Source organism: Numenius arquata, chromosome 27, assembly GCF_964106895.1.
Source record: "Numenius arquata chromosome 27, bNumArq3.hap1.1, whole genome shotgun sequence".
Classification (NCBI taxonomy): domain Eukaryota; kingdom Metazoa; phylum Chordata; class Aves; order Charadriiformes; family Scolopacidae; genus Numenius; species Numenius arquata.
Genome location: NC_133602.1, coordinates 180,838 through 196,719, shown reverse-complemented (window position 1 = coordinate 196,719; position 15,882 = coordinate 180,838). Strand labels below are relative to the sequence as shown.

The 15,882-nt window shown below is 67.5% G+C and overlaps 1 protein-coding gene across 1 annotated transcript; it reads left to right on the top strand.

Annotated features, from left to right (window-relative positions):
- Positions 1-5,810: 5,810 nt before the first annotated feature.
- CGN (cingulin) lies at positions 5,811-15,671 on the top strand. Its single transcript, XM_074164420.1, has 20 exons — positions 5,811-6,818; positions 6,964-7,067; positions 7,317-7,386; positions 7,492-7,587; positions 7,960-8,111; positions 8,386-8,527; positions 8,623-8,835; positions 9,179-9,327; positions 9,603-9,744; positions 9,831-10,031; positions 10,179-10,385; positions 10,470-10,727; positions 11,189-11,359; positions 11,482-11,643; positions 12,187-12,276; positions 13,457-13,540; positions 14,409-14,527; positions 14,636-14,744; positions 14,857-15,020; positions 15,106-15,671. Exons 1-20 carry the CDS (start codon positions 5,811-5,813, stop codon positions 15,245-15,247), a joined length of 3,783 nt encoding a protein of 1,260 aa, XP_074020521.1. The 3' UTR covers positions 15,248-15,671.
- Positions 15,672-15,882: the final 211 nt, after the last annotated feature.

Genomic DNA, 15,882 nt, shown 5'->3' with positions numbered 1-15,882 from the left:
GCGATTGAGAAGCACAAAGGTGCCGCTGCCGCCGCCGCCGCAGCAGCAGCTCCCTCCTCAAGATGGCGGCGCGCACCCTCTCCATCACGTGACCGCCCTCCCGGGGAGGGCCGTTAGGCGGCGGGGCGTGGTCGAGAGAGGGCGTGACATAACGGACCTGTCCCCGCCCCGGGGCGGGGCCTGGAGCGGCGCCGTCCAATGGGCGGCGCCGGGGGCGGGGCCTGGGCGAAGGTAACAGGTTGCGGTGGGCAGCGGCGGGCGCGCGCGGCGGCGGCGGTGAGTGCGGGGGGGGAAGGACTGGGACTATAGGGGGCATAGGGGCCGGGAGGGTGCCCAGCCCCATAGCAGAGCCTATAGGGGCCGGGGCCATAGGGGCCGTGGTTCCAGGAGGGTGCCCTGCCCCACGGCGGAGCCTATAGGGGCCGGGGCCATAGGGGCTGTGGTGCCAGGAGGGTGCCCTGCCCCACGGCGGAGCCTATAGGGGCCGGGGCCATAGGGGCCGTGGTGCCAGGAGGGTGCCCTGCCCCACGGTGGAGCCTATAGGGGCCGTGGTGCCAGGAGGGTGCCCTGCCCCACGGCGGAGCCTATAGGGGCCGGGGCCATAGGGGCTGCGGGGCCGGGAGCAGGTCGTGCCCTATGGCAGAGCCTATAGGGGCTGGGTCTGTGGGTGCTGCCCTCCCCGGGGTGTGTCCTGCCCCATGGCAGAGCTTATAGGGGCTGTTGTCCTTGGCGTGTGCCCTGCCCCACGGCTCAGCCCATAGGCGCTGGCGCTGTAGGTGTTGTCCTTCCTGGAGCGTGCCCTGCCCTATGGCAGAGCCTATAGGAGTCGGGGCCGTATGGGCTCTCCTTCCTGGGCCGTGCCCTGCCCTATGGCGGAACCTATAGGGGCTGTAGGGGCTTTCCTTTGGGGGGGGACCCTTGCCCTATAGAAGATGCTGTAGGGGCTGGCTCTATGGGGGCCCCTTGTCCTTGGCATGTGCCCAACCTATAGCAGGACTTATAGGGGCTCTTCCCCCCAGGGTGCGGCCAGCCCTATAGCGGATCCTATGGGGAGCTGCTCCCCCAGTGAGGGGGGGGGGGGGTTTGTCCCTGTTCCTCCCCCTCCCTCGGGGGTCTGCTATCCCCTATCGCCCCTTACCCACCCCTATGGCACTGTCCCTTCCCTATGGGATTCCCCTATGGAAGCTGTTCCGGGAGGTGCTCTTCTCCTTTGGGGAGGGGTCCCTCCCCGTAGGGGCGGCCCTCGCCCCTTCTCCTCATTAGCACGGAGTTAATCAAGCGCTGCCTGCTCTGGCCGGGACCGCGGGGGTGTCACATCCCATGGCGGGGGGGGGGTGAAACCCTTTGGGGCTGCGGCGGCTGCGTCCCCTCCGTGATGCTGTGGTCCCACCGCCCCCCCACGCCCCCCCCCGGGCGCTGCCCTACTTCCCGGCCTCCCGGCGCCGTATTTTTAGCAGCCTCTTTAAATAAGAAAGAAAGAAAAAAAAAAAAATATATATATATCTCTATCTAGGGCTCTGGGTGCCTTCCCCGCTGCCTCCGGACCCGATCTCCCGCTCCGTCCCCGCTGGATGCACCGGGTCTCGCCACCCCCCCCACCACCCCCCCCGGCCCCCGCAAGGCCCTTCCCGGGGAGGGCGGTTGCGGTTTTGCTCGGGGGCTCCCCCCACCACCCCGACCAGTCCGGCGGGTTTGGAATCGGGCTGGGTTTCCATCTCCGGCCCCGGGGACAAGGGACCGAGCCCCCCCCTCCCCCGCTGCATCGTGGCTGCGGCACCCCCAGCATCCCCACCCCCCCCACCCCCCCCCCCATCACCCCCTTTCGAGGGGTTGGGAGCTGCTGCTCCCCCCCCGAGGTGTTTCCATCCCTTCCGAGCTGTTTCCCGTTTCCCCCCCCCGAGGTGTTTCCATCCCCCCGGGGGGGGGTCGGTTTGACGTTGTGAGCTCCTGTTTGCCTTCTCCAACAGGGGGGCGGAGGGGGGTGTGTGTGTGTCCCTCCGGTTTGGGGTGCAACCAGAGCAGCTGGGGACCTGTTGGCTTGTTACGTCCCGGGGGCTCTTCCTCGCTCCCCAGCAGTTCCCCCCCACACACCCCCCCGGGAAATATTGATCCCCGGGAGCGTGTGGATGAAAATAATTCAGTTTTCCACTCCTTCGGAAGCCGGTGTTCACCGTACGGCGTGACTCCTGCGGTGCCGGTGGTCCCTGGGGCGCCGCGGTGAGAGGATGGATAGCGGGGTTCGGTTACGGGGTACGGGGGCTTTCAGCTTCCAAACCCCCCCACCCTTCCACACCCCCCCCCGGGAGGAGGCCGGGAAGGGGATTTTCCAGTCTCTGGGTTGATGATTAACCCCAGGGCGCTGCCCGCGGCCGGGTTGGGATGAAGGAATTCGGTCCTTATCAGCTCCCTGGGGGTGGGGGGACACACACGTCGCCCGCGGGGTGACCCCTCTCCCCCATGGACACCCCTCTCCCAGCCCTTGGCACGATGCCGGCCGGCGTCACCGCGAGCCCGTCCCTGTTGCGTGACGCAGGTGCCCTGGTTTCGGGTTCCTCCGAAACGCGGTGCCTGCGGCTCGGCCCGGGGGGGTGTGTGTGTGTGTGTTTATCGGGGTTTTGGGGTGGGGGGGTCCCGGACTTTGCGGGAGAGAGCAGGAATAGCCTGCGGTCCCCGCCGTGCGGGGTGACGGGCACGGCCGGCACCGGAGATCGACCCCGGACTTTGTCCCCGGGCGAAACCCGGGCTCGGCACAAACAGGGCTGAGCGAGCGGCCCGGCAGGTGAGCCAGGTTTTTTTTTTGGGGGGGGGGGGTGGGTGGAAATCCTGGGTGGAAACAGCCCAAACGGCACCGGGAGCCAAAAAACAGGTGCCGCGTTTTGGGGGGAGAGATGCCGGGTTTGGGCATCTCCGCCGGCCCCTTTCCCCGTGCCGGGGGTCCCCGCACCGAGCGCTTTGGGGTAATTAATCCACAGGTTTTTTCGCTCCCCGTTTTCGGGGGGGGGGGGGACGGGGATGTGACCGGCTCGGTCCGGACCCTGGGGGGGGGATGTCTCGGGGGTGGGCTCCGGCTTCACCGCAAAACGCTGCCGGCTCCTCGCCGGGGTCCCGGTTGCCCGCGGTCGAGTTACCCGTCTGACCTTGATGGAGGATGCTCGGCCCGACCGGCCATGGCCGTCCCCTCTCAGGTGTTGGGGAGCCGGGGGGGGGGTGTGGGGGGGTGTGTGTGTGGAGGGGGGGGGGGGGTTGTTCCGGGGCGGGGGGTGGGGAGCCGGGGCGGCAGAGCCCCGCCGGGCGCGGGAGCCCTTTTCCAGCGCCGCCTGCCAATTGCAAAAACAACTTTTCTGGGTTAAGGTCCCCGGGCACAAAGGGCTCATTGTGCCGCCGGTGCGGGTGAGCGCGACTGGCCGCCCGCCATCGCCGGCAGCGCCGTGCCGGGGGTGCCCGACCCCCACCCCCCCCCCACCCGAGAGACACCCCACCACCACCAGCACCTCGGCCGGGTGTGGGACCCCCATGGCTCGGTACCACCGACCCGGAGCAGGGATGAGGTGTGTTGGAGCATCACACGCACACTCCCTGCGGACAATAACCGATTATTTTTTTTTAGCCCCGATTTTCCATCCCTCCTCCCGCTTCCAGGCTCCTTCCCTGCGGTTTCCAGCGGAATCCCCTCCCGCGTTTCCAGCCCGGGGCTGGGTGTTGCTCTCCCACGCAGGAATGTGATCCGGCTCCAGCCCTTTCTCCTCGAGCTGGAGCCCTTCCAGGAAGGAGGGAGACATTCCTGGGAGAATTACCGGGCCTGGCCCCGCTCACCTGCCTCCCCCCCCCCCCCCGACCCAAACTCCACCGGAGCCCCACCACCACCCACCCCCCCAAAAGCCGGCAGCGAAGCTGCGTATCCTGGGCGGGTGGTCCCTCGGGAAGAGCGGTTGCTCCTCTTCCCGGTGCCATCCTGTGCCAGGCTGCGCTTGAGCCCGGCGATGTCCCCAACCCTATCCGTCCCCTGCCGGTCCCCGCCACCTGCTCGCCGGCCGGTGCCAGGGCAGAGCCGCGTCCTTTGCCGGCGGCGGGGATGCTGGCACGGCCGGTGCTTTGCTCGGCGAGCCCCTTCCCCCCCACCCACCCCCCTTCTTGGCAATGCCACCGCGATGCCCTGCCGCCTCTCGCCGCCCATCCAAAGGTCTCCCCAAGGCGGGCGCTGCCCCCACGGTTGGCAATTTCCCCCCCCCCCCCCCCCCGGCCCCGAGAGCCGTCGGGGCCGAGCCCTCGTCACCGGCCGCACTTTGGACGCTGGCGGCCGTGGAAAATTCTGAATTTTGCTGCCGAAGGTGGTTCCCTCTCCCGGGTTCGGCTGCCGCAGGTTGGTGGCCGTCCTGCTCCTCCCGACCCCCCCCCCTCCAGAAGGGACTCTGCGGCGCCCGGTGGGGGGGGACGGGAGAGATGGGATTGGCTTTAGGGGCTCTCGCTGCGGGCGCTGGGCTCGGGGTGTATTTATAGAGGCTGGTGTCTGTTGCTGATCTCATTAGCTGGACACCGGGCAGAGATAACGAGCTCAGGAGAGAGGGGGGCGGGGGGGCTCTTCTCCCATCCCCTCCGCAGCTCCCGGGACGTAACTCACCGGTCCCCTGCCCGCTGCTGCCAGCATCCCCCCGGGCTGGGATGGGGGGCGATAGGGGAGACCCCCCCCCTGGGCTCACCCTGACTCCAGACACTGTCTCTCCACCGTCCCATGGCGAGGGGGGGTCCGGCTCCGACGTCTTCCTCGGGGAGGGGGGTACAGGGGGCGATGTGGGCTCGGGGCTATGCCAGGGCAGGGGGGACACTGGGCATCCCCCCCGGCTCCATCCCTGCCCACTCCCCGCTCCGGGCTGGGGCAGCTTTGGGGGGGATGTCTGGATTTGAGCTGAAAGCGTGGGGTTTTGCCTTTGGGGTTTTTTTGTTGTTGTTTTTCTCCACGCGCAGGGTGCGTTTAAGCGTCCCCCTGCCTGGCTCAGGGGTCCCCTGGGACCCCCCTCGCCCCCTGTGGCCACGGGTGCAAGCCGAGCTCTCGGCACCCCGCATCCCTCCCGGCATCCACTTTATTTCCAGCAGAGAGAGGAGCCCCCGCTGCTCCCGGGGGGTGTGTGTGTGTGTGTGTGTGTGAAAACACGATGCCGAGGGGCTCGGGGGCTGGTGTGGGGCTTTTCCATCCCGTAACACCCACCCCCACCCCCCCCCAGGTGCCTATAGGGGTGCTGCCCCCCATCTCCCCCGCTGCGTCCCCCCTGCCCCGGTCCCCCCGGCCGGTGTTGGCCCCCGGTGCCGAGGGGGAGGGCTCCATCACGCTGTTCCCAATATGTCACTGCTCATCTCTGTCCCCTCCCCACGGGACGCGGGCGGCTGCCCCCGGCGCTGGGGGGGGGATGCTGAGGGATGCAGCCAGGCTGCGGCGTTCCTTCCGCAGGCGCCTGGGAGGCTCCGGGAGCCGAGCCCGGCTGCGGCTGGGATCCGGGATCTGCTGGGATCTGCAGGGATCTCTGCCCCCACACCCCCCCCCACACACACACCCTCCGCCTCCCCGGGGTCCAGCTGGCAGCAGCCGCGGTGAGGGTCCGGCCACCGGCTTTGGGGAGGTGGAGGGGGGGTTTGCTCTCCCCGGTGATGCCGGTGACAGCGAGACTTGTCCCTGTCCTGGGGACACTGCAGCGCTGGCACTGGGTGTCCTCTGGCAGCCGGACCCTCGCCGAGCGCCGTCCCTCCCATCCCGGGGTGACTCTGTCCCCTCTCTCTCCCCCCTGCCCCCCCCAGGACCGCGGTGCTGAGACCCGGGGATGGAGTGGCCGGCCGGCGCGGCGACGGCGGAGAAGCAGAACCCCGTGGACTACGGCGTCCAGATCCGCTTCATCAACGACCTGCAGGAGCCACGGAGACCCCCCAAGGCGCGGGGCAAGCCCGGCTCCTACGGGGTGGCCGTGCGGGTGCAGGGCATCGCCGGGCAGCCCTTCGTGGTCCTCAACAGCGGGGAGAAGGGCGGCGACTCCTTCGGGGTGCAGATCAAGAGCGACGGCTCCTACCCCAACCCTCCTGCCGGCCCCCGGCCCCCCGGCTCCGTCAGCTCTGACTCGGACCTGCCGGAAAACCCTTACGTGGGGCGACCGCCCCGACACGGCTCGTCCCACAGCACCTCGGACGAGGAGACCGGCGGCGTCTCGGTGACCTCCCGCCACGATCCCAAACCTCCCCCGGGCAAGCGGCTGCCGGGAGAGGAGCTGCGGAGGACGCAGTCCCACGGGGACCTGCTCAGCACCCCCGATGACGAGCCCTTCGCCACCGGGGCTCCCCGGGCCGGCGGTGGCCGGCAGCACCGGGCTATGGCCGGCGGCAAAAGCAGCAGCATGTTGAGCATCGGGCCGGAGCGGAGCAAAGCCGCCGGCTGGAGAGCCGTGGCCAAGGAACCCTCCTCGGACACGGAGGCGGCGGCGGGTGGCAGCGACGTGGACACCAAACCCCTCTCCTCGGTGGATTCGCTCATCAGCAAGTTCGACGGGAAGGTGCAGCAGCGAGGGCGGGCGGCCCGGAGGGGACGGATTCCCTCGGAGGAGAGGAAACGATCCCAGAGCCTGGACGGCCGCGTCCCCCGTCGAGAGGCGCCGGATGCCCGGGAGCTGAGCGGTGCCCGGGACGATGGACTTCGCCCCTCGGTGCCCACCGGCAGCCTGAGCCGGCCCAGCAGAGCCGGGGGGACGGAGGATGGGGGGACGAGGAGCCAGCGGGCGAACCGGGGCACGGAGGAGCCCACGGCCGAGCGGCTGCAGAGCAAAGCCCGGGCAGAGCTGCAGGTACCTGGGGCGGGGGGATCACAGGGGTCACAAGCCCCTTAACCGAGGGGGGACACCCAGGCGAGCGGCAGGAGCTGGGGGAGCGAGTGGGGGGGGGACACGACTCGTGTCCTTGCCGGAGCTGAGCTTTTTTTATCCCTTAAAGCAGCTCAAATCCACCCCGGACCTGCTGCGGGACCAGCGGGAGGTCGCCCAGCCCGGCAGCAGCGAGCACCCCAAGGAGTTCATCTACAGCATCCTGAAGGAGGGGTGAGCCCCCCAAACACCCACACCCACCCCCCACGCCCCGAAAATGCCCCCATCGCTCCCTGCCCCTTTCCCAAAGCCCCCGAGGCTGTGGCTGGGATGCTGTGGGGTGGTTTGGGGGTGCCTCGGTGGCCAACGGGTGCTCAGGATTTTGGGGGAGCGAGCAGCCAAGCGGTGGGGGTGTCCCCACACCCTGGGCTTGGCTGTCCCCCCCGGTCCCCAAACCTATCCCCCCTGCTCTGACCCCCACAGGAGCAACGAGAGCGAAATCTCCCTGAAGAGGAAAACTGCCCAGCTGCTGGAGAAGATGCAGGAGCTGGCGGTGAGAAAGGGGCCCCCCTGCTTGGGGGGAGACCCCAAGCCCCCCCGGGGGGGCAGGGGCTGTGGTGCCCTGAACCCACCAACTGAGCCTGGGGGGTCTCTCCAGGCACCTGCCAAGGACGCGGCGTGTTCCCAGCCCCAGCACAGAGACCTGGCCAGGAAGGTGGAGGAGCTGCAGGAGAAGCTGGACGAGGAGACCAAGGTGAAGCCAGGCAGAAGGTTAGGGGGGTTGGGGGGGTTTGGGGGGGACGTGGGACCGCAGTCGATATCCCTGGCCGGCGGGGGGGGGGGGAAGTGCAGCGGGTCCCTGCTCTGAGCCCCTTCACTTGGGTGCCCAGGGGAGACTGAATTTTCTCCTGGTCTGTTTTACGCCCCTCTGGGGGTGTCTCGGGGGTGCTGAGCTCCTTCCCATCCCCGCTGTTTTACACCCCGCTGGGGGTGTCTTGGGGGTCTCTTCCCACGCCGGAGCTGGGGTGGGGGGGGATGCTGGGGAGGGGGGAACGGGGTCCATTGCTGCGGTCCTTGGCCGCTGTGCCCCCGGGAGGGGACGTGAGCGGTGTCCCCTCTCCTGCAGCTCCGGCAGAAGCTGGAGCTGAGCCGGGAGCCGGGCAGGAGCGGCTCCACTCGGGCCCTGGAGTCCCGGCTGCGGGAGGCGGAGGGGGAGAGCCAGCGGCTGCGGGGGGCACTGGAGAAGAAAACCCAGGAGCTGCAGAGGAGTTTGCAAGAGTAAGAGCCGCTGGTGGAGGGTGGGCTGATGGAGGGTGGCGGGGGGGCATTTGGAGACGCAAAGAGGGCTGGGGGAGCGCAGGGTGGGTGGCTGTCACCCCGTTCTCCCCGTCCCCTTCGCCGTGCCGGGACGAGCCGCCCACCTTGTAGGTGCTGGTGGGTGGGCGCTGCAGCCCCGGCCCTTCGGGGTGCGGATGTGGCCGGGTCCCGAGGGGACAGGGGGTCCCTGCCAGGCTGTGACGGGTCCCCGTGCCTCCCCCCGCCCCCCCTCCAGGCTGAGCGAGGTGAGAACAGCCAAGGAGCAGGCGGAGTCGCGGCTGGGCCACTGCGAGGAGCAGCTACTGGCCACCAACCGAGAGCTCGACCGCCTGCGCAAGGGCTCCGGCGCATCCCCGGACGGCGATGCCTTGTACAAGGTATGGTGACGATCGCAGCGGGGTGGGGGGTGTTTGTGTGAGCATCCCCCTGCGCCCCTTGGCCGCCACCCAGCCGGGCTGTCCCCTTCGCCCAGGAGCTGCTGGAGACCAGGGAGGAGCTGGAGGAGGCGCTGAGCTCCAAACAGCGGCAGGAGGAGCAGCTGCGGCTGCGGGAGCGGGAGCTGACGGCCCTGAAGGGAGCCCTCAAGGAGGAGGTGGCCAGCCACGACAAGGAGCTGGACCGCGTCCGGCAGCAGTACCAGAGCGACATGGAGCAGCTGCGGCGCAGCATGGAGGGCATGTCGCAGGTCCGGCCGCGGGGAGGGATTGGGGATCTGCTGGCTGGGGCCGGGAAGGGTCTTCGCTTGGAGTCGGTGCCCTGGAATTCCCCCTTTAAATGGTCCCGAGATGGGAACGGGCTTTGTGTCCTGCCCCCTCGGAGCATCCCTCTGTCCCGGCTCTTGCTGTCCCGGGATGGAGATGCTAAGGGGGGGGTGGAGATGGTTTGTGGAGATTTGGGGGCTCCCCGGGTCCCTGCATGGGTTCCCTGGGCTGGTTTGCGGGGGGGGGGAGGGGGGCATTAACCGGGGCAGGAACTTGGCGTCGCTGGGGCATCCCACGAGGGTGCGAGGGCTCAATGCCTGGCTCCAGGATCAGGCCAGCCTGGAGTCGGAGCGGCAGAAGATCAACACGGTGGTGAGGAACCTGCAGCGGGAGCTGGAGGAGAGCGCGGAGGAGACGGGGCACTGGCAGGACATGTTCCAGAAGAACAAGGACGAGCTCCGTGCCACCAAGCAGGAGTAAGCGCCGGGGCTGCGGCTCAGCCCGAGGCACGAGCGGCTTTTGGGGAGGTCCGGATGCTGGCCGCCATCCAGCATCTTTATTCCAAACCCTGTTAAAATGGGTCCGGAGCTGGGATGGGGCTGCCCTTCCTCTTCCTCCCCTGGGCACGTGGGGAGGAAGGTGGTGGCCGAGGCAGGTGCCGCTCTCTGGGCGCGCTGGGGAGGGGGTTGTGGGATGGGGCCGGGGGGGACACGGGGACAGGTTGGGGTGGCCTCACCCTGCCCCTCTGCAGGCTGCTGCAGGTGAAGCTGGAGCGGGAGGAGTTTGAGGAGGAGCTGCGGGAGCTGCAGGAACGCTTCAACGCCGCCCGGGAGGACGCCGACCAGGCACGGAGCAGCGCCGTGGACCCCGGCGAGCTGGAGGCGCTCAGGAAGGTGGGTGACGAGGGAGGAGATGCTGGCGGGAACCCCGTCAAGCACCGAGGGTCCCCGACACCCCCACCCTGTCCCCTCCGTCCCAGGAGCTGCGGGAGGCGCGGGAGGCGCAGCGGGAGCTGTCGGCAGAGAAGCAGAGCCGGGAGGAGCGGCTGCGGGAGCGGGAGCAGGAACTGGCGACGCTGAAGGGCGCCATGAAGGAGGAGGCCACCAGCCGGGACGAGGAGCTGGAGCGGTACCGCCGGGACCTGCAGCAGCTCCGGGAGGAGCGGGATGAGGCCACCGAGGTGAGCCTGGGGACCAGGGGAAGGAAGGGGGTTGCCGTCCAGCCATCCCCAGGGATGCAAGCCCAAATTGCCCCCCCAAGACCCCCTCCCCCCGGCTCCGTTCCGTGGCTGGACCCGCGTCCACCCCGTGCCGTGGGGACGTTGCAGGCGAAGGCGTCCCTGGAGAGCGCGCGGGAGGCCTCGGAGCAGGCGAGGAAGACGGTGGAGTCCAGCCTGCGGGAGGTGCAGGACCAGAACGACGACCTGAGGAGGAAGGTCCTGGGGATGGAGACGCAGCTGAAGGAGTACGAGCGCTTGGGCGAGAACTGGGAGGGCTCCCAGGCACGGCTCAAGGAGAAGGTCACCAAACTGGAGGTACGGGAGCTGCGGCCGTTCCCCAGCTGCCCTGAGCCGTTCCCCTGCCGAGGGACGGAGCCTTGAGGAGCTCCCTCCCCGCAGGCAGAGCGCCGGCAGATGGAGGAGTCGCTGGGAGAAGCCACGGAGCGGGAGCAGGAGCTGCTGATGGCCAAGCGGTCGCTGGAGACGCGGCTGGAGGAGGCTCAGCGCGGCTTGGCCCGGCTGAACCAGGAGCACCAGGAGCTGAGCGCCTCCTTCCAGGAGGAGCAGCGGCAGAAGGAGCAGCTCAAGCGCGCCAAGAGCGAGCTGGAGGAGCAGAAGCGCCTGCTCGATCGCACCACCGAGAAGCTGAACAAAGAGGTTGGGGCGCCCGGGTGTCTCCGGGGCTGCTTCCACCCCTGGGACCCCCATCCCATGGGACATCGTGTGCCGCGACACCCGCTCTCTGTGTCCACGGGATGGGGATCTCCCCTGTCTGGGTTCGGGGGACTTTAAGCACGGATCCGGTTTCCCTGCGGAGCTGGTTGGGACCGATCCTGCCCTGGTGTCCCTGGAGACTCCGTAAAACCACGCTGTCCTTAGGGATCAGCATCCCCTGGTGTCCCAGGGTCATTTTGTCCCCTACCCGTCCCCAAGCAGCTCCGTCCAGAGCTCTGGCAGGGCTGGCACCCCTCGCCACGATGCTCCCGAGCCCAGGGGGGGCAGAAATATCCCCCCCAGCCCTCTGCCCACGGGTACCTTCTCCCACCTGGGGTCCCATCAGCAAGGACGGGGGGCACGGGCCGGTCCCCAGCTCCTGACCCGTCCCCGCTCCGCCGCAGCTGGAGCAGATGACGGAGGAGTCCCACAGCTCGCTGGCCACCCTGAGGTCGCAGCTGGAGGAGTTCAAGGAGAAGTCGCGGAAGGAGATCACGGACTCCCAAAAACAAGCCAAGGATCGGGGCGCGGAGGTGGAGAAGATGCAGTTCAGCATGGGGCGGCTGCAGGACGAGGTGGGACCAGGGTTTGGGGGTCGGGGGTCCCCACAATGTCCTCTCCGTCCCTCCCTGGGGTGCCCAGGGCCACGTCTTGCTTGCGGACATCTTTTTTTCCCCCCCCACTCCTGGCGCCGCAGGTCTCCCGGCTGAAGCAGGCGCTGCAGGAGAGCCAGGCGGAGCGGGAGAGCACGCAGCTGGATAAGGAGGTGCTTCTCCAGCGCCTCCACAACCTGGAGCAGGAGATGGACACCAAGAAGCGCTCCCAGGACGATCGCTCCCGGCACGTCAAGGCGCTGGAGGTGGGGAGCACCGCCCTAACACCCCCACCCCAAAAAAAATACCCGCTCCCCCCCAGCCCCTGCAGTGCTGGGTGCTGACAGCAAGGGGCAGAGCCGGCCCAGGCATCCTCCGTCCCGCCGCCGCTGGGGGAGAGGAGATGCACAGCCCGGCAGCGCTGGCGGGGGGAGGAATTCTATTCCTAATATTATCATTTATTAATTACCAGCGCAGCCCAATTGTCTGGGCTCCGTCCGGCGCTGCCCCACGGCTCGGCGTGCCCCGGGATGTTGCTTTTATGGGTTATTTTCCCCCTGATGGGGCGGTGGGTGCACGGGGGTCCACACGGCATCAGATTCCGTGTCTCGTATCTCAGCATCTCCCTTCTCCTGCCCCCCCAGGCTGCCTCAGAGCGCCCCCCCGGGCTGCCTCGGAGCCCCCCAGGCTGGGTTTTGCTGGGGTGGAAGCATTACCGGAGCATCCTGCAGCCTCTCAGCTGGATGCTCCAAGCCCTTGGGGGACCCCCAGGCTCCCGCTGACCCTCCTGCTCCCCTTTCTCCTCACAGGAGAAGTCCAAGCGCCTGGAGGTGGAGCTGGACGAGGAGAGGACCACGGTGGAGCTGCTGACGGAGAGGGTCAACCGGAGCAGAGACCAGGTAGGGCAGGAGGAGCCCCCCCACCACCCCGAACCCAGCTGGGGCCGGGGCAGAGCCCCCCCCTCTGGCTCCGGCAAAGCAGGTCCTGGGGTGCAACTGGTCACCGGAGTTAATACGCCATTAACAAGTCGTTAATGAGCAGCCTCCGTCACCCTAAATGCAATGGAGGTGACGGTGTCTGAAAAGCTGGTTCGGGCGCGAACGGCAATGATAGGAGCTTGGCCCCAAAAAAAAAAAAAAAAAAAACCGAAAAAAAAAACCAAAACAAAAAGAAATCCCCTAAATTATAGGGTGAGGTTTGTGTTTGTGCAGGAAGTTGGGGTTTAAATGACGCCGGTCTCCGGGCTCTCCCCTCCCTGGGAACCCACCCGCTAATTACCTTCAGAGCCGGAGCCTGGGCTCAGCCTCCCGGGATCCGCCGGCACCGGGTTTTGCCGGGATTGGGAGCTCCTCCGCTCACAGCCCGACCCCCTCCCACCCCACCGGGGTCCAGCCTTGGGCTTGGAAGGGGGATTCCTGCCCCTCGGGCTGCGGGGAGCTGGTAAAAGGAGTGGGTTTCCCATTTTTTCTCATCTGGGAAATGGGCACATTCCAGGGGAGACTTTTCCCCTGAATCCCGGCCGTGTCTGGAGCACCGGAGCCGGGATGTGCATGAAACGGCAGCTGGGGGTTGTGCTCAGCACCGCCCCGACCCGCTTTTGGGCTGTTTGAGTAAAATCCAAGCCATGTTTTTATATAAACTCCCATTTCCTTCGCTTTAAAATAAAATCGCGCCTTGCTCGGAGGGAAAGAGGCCCCCGGGGCGGTTCTGGGTTCGCTCCACCGAGGGATCAAAACCCCCCGGCACGTCGTGCCCGGCGGTGCCAGGCAGAGCCGGGGGCGCAGCCTGGGTCCCTCCATCCCAGTCCAACCAGTTTAAACCCTCCGGTGGAAAACTGCAGCCCTCGTCTCCGGGCCGCCCGCCAGGATGGCGGAAACTAGTTTAGGAAGGAACCGAAAATCCTCTCGCCGGGGGATTTTTGGTGCCACCAACGCCGGCTGCGTGCCCTGGGACTCTTGGGTGCACCGAGTCCACCCGTGCTCTGCAGCGCCGTGGCCACCTGGCTGGCCCCCATCTCTCGCCGCGGTGAAGGATGGCGGCAAAAAAAAACCCCAACCCGCGGCGTGTCCTTGTCCCCAGATCGACCAGCTGCGGGCAGAGCTGCTGCAGGAACGCTCCAGCCGGCAGGACCTGGAGTGCGACAAGGTCTCGCTGGAGAGGCAGGTACGGCTCAGCCACGGAGGGGACGGATCCCTGGGGACAGCCGGAGGGACCCCTTGTCCCACGGGGGGACACGTCTCGGTGTGGCCCCGCTCCTCTAGAGCATCCCTGGGGGAGGGACCCTGCTCCCGAGGAGTTTTTCCTGCCGGAAAAATGTTCCACCTTCTCCTCCCCAGGCCCCGTCCCTGGCCGGAGCATTCCCGGAGCCCTCCGGCATCTCCCCGGGGTGGCATTCCCATGGGATTCCCGCCCCCCGCCCCTTTTCCTCGCGGCTCCCCGCCAGCCTGCCCGGGCTTGCGCTCCGAACCCTTCGTTACCCAACCCCTCTTAACGAGGCGGATCAATGGGAACTGAGCTCCCCGAGCTGTTCTTGTTCCCGCTGCGGAATTAGGGCTGCCAAGAAAAACACGGGGCTCCTACTGCTGACGCCCCGGGGCCTCGTTACCGCCGTCGTTACCGCTGCCTGGTTGACGAAGGTTGGGGCGCCGCCGCCACCGAGCGGGACGGGGAGAAAAGCGGGTTTTTCTGGTGCTTTGGGGGAATTTTTTTTTTTTTTTTTTTTTTTTTGGCCAACGAAGGTGTTTAAGAGCAGGAACGGGGGAGCCGGGGGATGATGGGTGTCACGTCTCGCACCCGGTCGGTGCCCGGCACATCCCGGCCTTGCCTCGTGCCCCGGCTGGTGCCAACGCGGCTAATTGCCGTTATATAACCCAGCTCGTTAACATCTCCTCCTTGGGAAAGGGTTTCGGGGCCCTGACTCACCGCCGGGCTTTACGTAAGGGAGGGCTCTGAGCCTTTCCTGGCGGGCTGGGAGCCCCGCCGGGGGTGACGGGGTATTTTGGGGGTATTTTTTTTTCCCCCCTCCCCGCAGAACAAGGAGCTGAAGAGCCGCCTGGCCAGCTCGGAGGGGCTGCAGAAGCCCAGCAGCAACGTCTCGCAGCTGGAGGCGCGGGTGGAGGAGCTGCAGGACCGGCTGCAGGCGGAGGAGAGGTACAGGCCACCGGGACGCCCCCCCACTCCCTGGCCTCGAGACGGGGTGGGGGGGGTGCCTTCGGCCTCGCCGGCTCGCCCACCCACCCACCCCTTGCTTCTCCGCAGGGAGAAGAGCGTCCTGCTGTCCTCCAACCGCAAGCTGGAGAGGAAGGTGAAGGAGCTGACTATCCAGATCGATGACGAGCGGCAGCACGTCAGCGACCAGAAGGACCAGGTGGGTGGCAAATGGCAGCCCCCCGGAGATGCTGAGGGGCTTCGGGACCCCTGGGGGTGCTTGTCCCGCACCGGCGGGGAATTCCCATGGGAATTGCTCCCTCTCCCTGCAGCTGAGCCTGCGGGTGAAGGCCCTGAAGCGTCAAGTGGACGAGGCGGAGGAGGAGATCGAGCGGCTGGAGGGAGCCCGCAAGAAGGCGCAGAGGGACCTGGAGGAGCAGCACGAGCTCAACGAGCAGCTCCAGAACCGCATCAAGGCGCTGGAGAAGGAGGCTTGGTAGGGGATACTGGCCTGGAGGGGGGTCCCAGCCCCGTCCCCAGGTGAGGGACCACCCCAGCTGACCCCTCTTCTTCCTCCCCAGGCGCAAAGCCGCCCGCTCGGCCGCCGATTCCTCCCTGCAAGACGACCAGCTCAGCTCGGACGAGGAGTTCGACAGCGCCTACGGACCCTCCTCCATCGCCTCGCTGCTCAACGAGGCCAACCTCCAGACCAGCTCCTGCTGACGGCCACTCCGTGGTCCCTGAGAGCCGGGGACCGGCCCCGGACCCGGCTGCTCCATGCAAAATCTCTTCCGATACCAAGGACATGAAGGAAGGTGGGGTGGGGAACCCCCCCGGGTCGCTGTCTCCCCTCTTCGTCTTCATACGGGTCTCAGGGTGCGTTTGCACCGTAGCTTTTTTTGCCGGGGAGGGGGAGATGCTCACCGCGGCCGGTGTCCCCTTTGGTGACCGGGTCCTGCCGGGACGCCACGGCCCCGGGGTCCAAGCCATGGCCCTGGGGGCGTCGGGCTCTTGTGGGGGCAGCCAGAGGGGTTGGGGGCACCCCCGGCTCTGGCCACCCCTCTTTATTTTTATATGCAACTGCCCTTCGCCCCCCCCACCCTTTTTCCCCTCTTTAAGTGCTATTTTAAATAAAATCGAGCATTTTAACGCCTGCGGCTGGTCGTCCGTGTGGGGCCGGAGCGATGGCTCAGGGCACCGGGCTCCTGCCCAGCTCCGGGGAACGCAGGGCTCCTTCCCCGCTCCGCTGGATCTGGCCTGGAGATAAAGCCTCGTTATCGCTAATTAACGAGGATGGGAGCCTTGCCAACTGCTAATTAGCGCCATTGCGTTGATTGGCAGGTGGTTACCGCAGTTCC